We start from the raw sequence: 4,232 nt of genomic DNA on the forward strand, positions 1-4,232 counted from the left end.
CTTAACCAACAAAAAAAGAAGAAGTAAATAAAGGTATGTAGTCACTATTTTCTAGTCAAAACGGTACTTTAGATTCTTACAGTTACATGCAATTCAGGAGGGAAAAAAAAAAAGAATGTAGTTACATGCGTGCATATCTTATACTACATACAATGTTTGATTCACTGCTCAAGATTCTAGGACACCTACAATTAATATTGCAAAGTAAAGAAGAGGGGTAGAGTGTCGAGAAAAAGAAAAAAGCTTAAGCTTCAACTTAATTAAAGTTGAAGGGATATTGATTTCATTGGAAGCAAGAAGCAAATTCAGTAGCTTTATTCCATTTGGGATGAGTATATAAGGCCAGGCCGATTGCAAGCACAACATAAGCCCTCTTTACTACTCTCATCATTCTGCCTCTTGCTACTACTTTTCATACCCCAACATGGCCAACAAGTTAACTCCCGCAGGTTCATACCTTCAACCCCAAACTCCTTCAGGTTCATACCTCCAACCCAAAACTCCTGAAGGTTCATACCTCCAACCCCAAACTCCCGCAGGTTCTGCCCTCCAAACCGAAACTCCTGCAGGTTCTGCCCTCCAACCCCAAACTCCTGCAGGTTCATACCTCCAACCCCAAACTCCTGCAGGCTCATACCACCATCGCCACACTCCTGTAGGTTCATACCTGCATTCCCAAACTCCTGCAGGTTCTGCCCTCCAACTGATGAAATCTCCTGACCGCGGGAGCATGTTCATGTCTTCCGATGACAGCATCTTGATGAAGCAAATTCTGGCAACTCATACTCCTGATGGCCTCGAGGTTAATGTTAATCCTCTTCTCCGTGTCGTTGAGGACATTCTCCGCCGTTCCACCCTCAATGCTGATGGCCTTTTACTGGTATAAACCTATAATATATATCATCTTTTCCTTAATAGAAATATTTAAAGTATTCTGCATCTGTTCAAATTCAAGTGGTGCAAATAAGCTCCCTTCCTACTCTCTTATTTTTTATTGATTCATGCATATAGAGTAAATTCTTTTTTTTTTTTTTTTTGCTAATTTTTACTTGTAATTTCACTGAAGGATGGTACCCAATCGCAAAAGGAAAACATGGAAGACAAAACCCATCAAGGCGGTGCCGTTCTCATGCTTGACTCACTGTTATATACAATTGAACGGATCTCCTGCGAGGTTCTTATATATAGCATATATACAAAATTCATGTTTCATACTATATATGACTTAAAAGACCAAAAATAAAATAATTTCTTGTATGTATAAATATAATTAATTTTTGTATCTTGTGGATTAATATTGTAACCTACTTACATCAACTTCGTTTTTTATAAATGTACCATCAGATGGAAAGCAAGTGTTTGAGTGGAGGGGAAGGACACGCAACAACACTCCCTCTGTTTAATGCGCTATCAAACTTTTCATGGGAGGCTAAGCTGGTGCTAACCTTAGCAGCTTTTGCTTTAAAATATGGAGAATTCTGGCTCCTTTGCCAGATTTACTCATCAAACCAACTTGCAAAATCAATGGCAATCCTTAGGCAATTACCTGTCATCATGGAGCACTCGGGCTCATTGAAATCACGGTTTGATGCAATTAACAATCTCATCAGGGCCATTTTGGATCTGACAAGGTGTATCGTGGAGTTGAAGGAGCTACCATCAAACTATATCACACAGGATGTACCGGCATTGTCCACTGCCACAGCCACTATCCCAAGTGCTGTCTATTGGTCCATCAGAGGTGTCGTTGCTTGCGCAGCTCAGATTATCAATCTCGGTGCCGTTGGCTACGAGTATGTTTACTGTCATGCTCAAAATTGATGGTTACACACACACATATCTTCAATCATAACAGCAATTATAATTGTGTTTTCGAACATTTATATATACATATGTATATATAACATAGCGATCATGAGGTAATACGTATGTTACAATAATTCTATTAAAAGACCATGGTTCTTGATCTTGACATGTAAGAAAAGCTATTGCAACTGGTTTCAGATTACAAGAGTCCTGGGAAATATCTACCTTGGTGTACAAGATCAACAACATACTTGAGCATCTTAAGAAGCAACTGGCTAATTGCTACAAACACATAGGTAAGTATTGACCAACCATTTAAATGCTCACAAGTACTTCTTGCAGAAACTCTATAATGACCAAAAAATGGTTAGTCAAACTGTCTAAACATTGCTGTTTCATGCAGAGGATAAGAGGGACGTTGAAGCTTATGACACACTGCAGCATATATTTGAAATGATACACATTGACAACATGAAAGTTCTCAAATCCCTAATTTACGCCAAGGATGATCAGCCACCACTCCTTGACGGTGCTTCAAAGAGAAGGGTTTGAACGAATTCACTTCTAGTGCCCCTGGAATTTTGTGATTACCAATGTTGATTTACTCAATTATACTGCAATTTAATATCGTGGTATCTTTCAATTGTATGGCAAATTAAACAGGTGAACCTTGAAGTTCTGAGGAGGAAGAATGTCTTATTGCTGATATCAGGCCTAGACATCTCCCAGGATGAGCTTTCGGTTCTTGAGCAGATTAATAATGACTCGAGGATTCACGCATACGAGGTGTTGTGGATTCCAATTGTGGAACATTGGGCCCAGTGGACTGACCGCATGCAGAAGCAGTTTGAGAGCCTGCAGGCCACAATGCCATGGTTCTCGGTTAACCACCCTTCATTGATCGAGAAGCCGGTCATCAGGTTCATCAAAGAGAAATGGCACTTCAGGAACAAGCCTATCCTTGTGGTGCTTGACCCACAAGGAAAAGTGTTGAGCCCTAATGCAATCCACATGATGTTGATATGGGGAAGTGGTGCCTTCCCTTTCACTAGCTTGAGAGAGGAAGCTCTTTGGAATGAAGAGATTTGGAGGCTTGAATTGCTGGTCAATGGCATTGATCAAACAATTCTGAATTGGGTAAGTCTATTCCATCATATATATATATATATATATATATATATATATATATATATATATACTTCCTACCAAAAACAATATACTCCTAATTAATTAGCATATGATAAAATATATTAAAATGGTATCAAAGTAAGGATGATAATGATCTTCGAGTAGAATGTATTTTTGATAACCTAGAGTTGACTGTGTTGTTTATTTTAGATAAGAGACGGCAAATACATATTCTTGTATGGAGGAGATGACATTGAGTGGATTCGAAAATTTACAACCTCAGCACGCTCTGTTGCATTGGCATCTCGCATCCCATTAGAGATGGTGTATGTGGGAAAGAGCACCAAAAGGGAGCAAGCCCGGCGTGTCATCTCGTCCATCATGACGGAGAAACTCAGCTACTGCTGGCAAGATATGGCCATGATATGGTTTTTCTGGACCCGTCTAGAAAGCATGTTGTTCTCCAAGATTCAACTAGGCAGAGGCGATGACAATGACCCCATGATGCTGGCGGTCAAGAAAATCCTCAGCTATGACAAGAGTGGTGGATGGGCCGTGCTGAGCAACGGAAGTTCCGTGGTGATCAATGGACACAGCAGCACTGTGTTGCCTGCATTGAACGAGTACGATCTGTGGAAAGAAAATATACCTGTCAAAGGCTTCGACCCATCAATTAAAGATTACCATGACAAGCTTCATGGCACAGCTCTGCCGTGCTGTCGTTTTGAGTTTCCGAGCACTGTCGGGAGGATTCCGGAGAATATGAAATGCCCAGAGTGCCGTCGTAATATGGGGAAAAACTTTGCTTACGTCTGCTGCCACGACGAAAGTGATGTCAGCGCACTATATTGAGTCACTACTGTGTGGTTCCATTAAGCCCGTATGCTGCTATAGTGATTGAACTACAATAATCATACATATATGTGAAATATGTTTGTGGTGTACGTGTGAACTTAATTTTATCTATTTAGTAAGATTTTGAGAGTGAGATACTAAATCTCTTATGCTGCAATTTAGTAAGATATTGAGTTTGCGATACTAAATCTCTTATGCTGTTAAGTATGAAATGATAAGGTAAAGGGTGGTTTATTAATAATTAATAGTATTAATTAACTTTTCTCCCCGAAAATTCAAATAATTATATTAATTTAGTATTAATAGTATTAATATAGGAATCTGTACAAGTTGGGTGGTAGGCCTAAAGATAGGCAAGACCCAGTTACAATAAGAACTGAACCCAAGACCAAACAACAAAAACAAGAGCCCTAGCTAGAAGCCTAAGGCTTGCAAACTTCAAA

The 4,232-nt window shown here is 39.5% G+C and overlaps 1 protein-coding gene across 1 annotated transcript; it reads left to right on the top strand.

The window, feature by feature from the left end:
* Positions 1-384: 384 nt before the first annotated feature.
* On the top strand, positions 385-3,922 carry LOC132286236 (protein SIEVE ELEMENT OCCLUSION B-like). Its single transcript, XM_059788506.1, has 7 exons — positions 385-880; positions 1,067-1,174; positions 1,345-1,793; positions 2,005-2,102; positions 2,210-2,352; positions 2,470-2,943; positions 3,145-3,922. Exons 1-7 carry the CDS (start codon positions 425-427, stop codon positions 3,784-3,786), a joined length of 2,370 nt encoding a protein of 789 aa, XP_059644489.1. The 5' UTR covers positions 385-424; the 3' UTR covers positions 3,787-3,922.
* The last annotated feature ends 310 nt before the right edge of the window (positions 3,923-4,232 follow it).

The sequence above is a fragment of the Cornus florida genome, unplaced genomic scaffold (genome assembly GCF_030987335.1).
Source record: "Cornus florida cultivar Cherokee Brave unplaced genomic scaffold, ASM3098733v1 CherokeeBrave_3.0.0_Hap2_Chr11, whole genome shotgun sequence".
NCBI classification, from domain to species: domain Eukaryota; kingdom Viridiplantae; phylum Streptophyta; class Magnoliopsida; order Cornales; family Cornaceae; genus Cornus; species Cornus florida.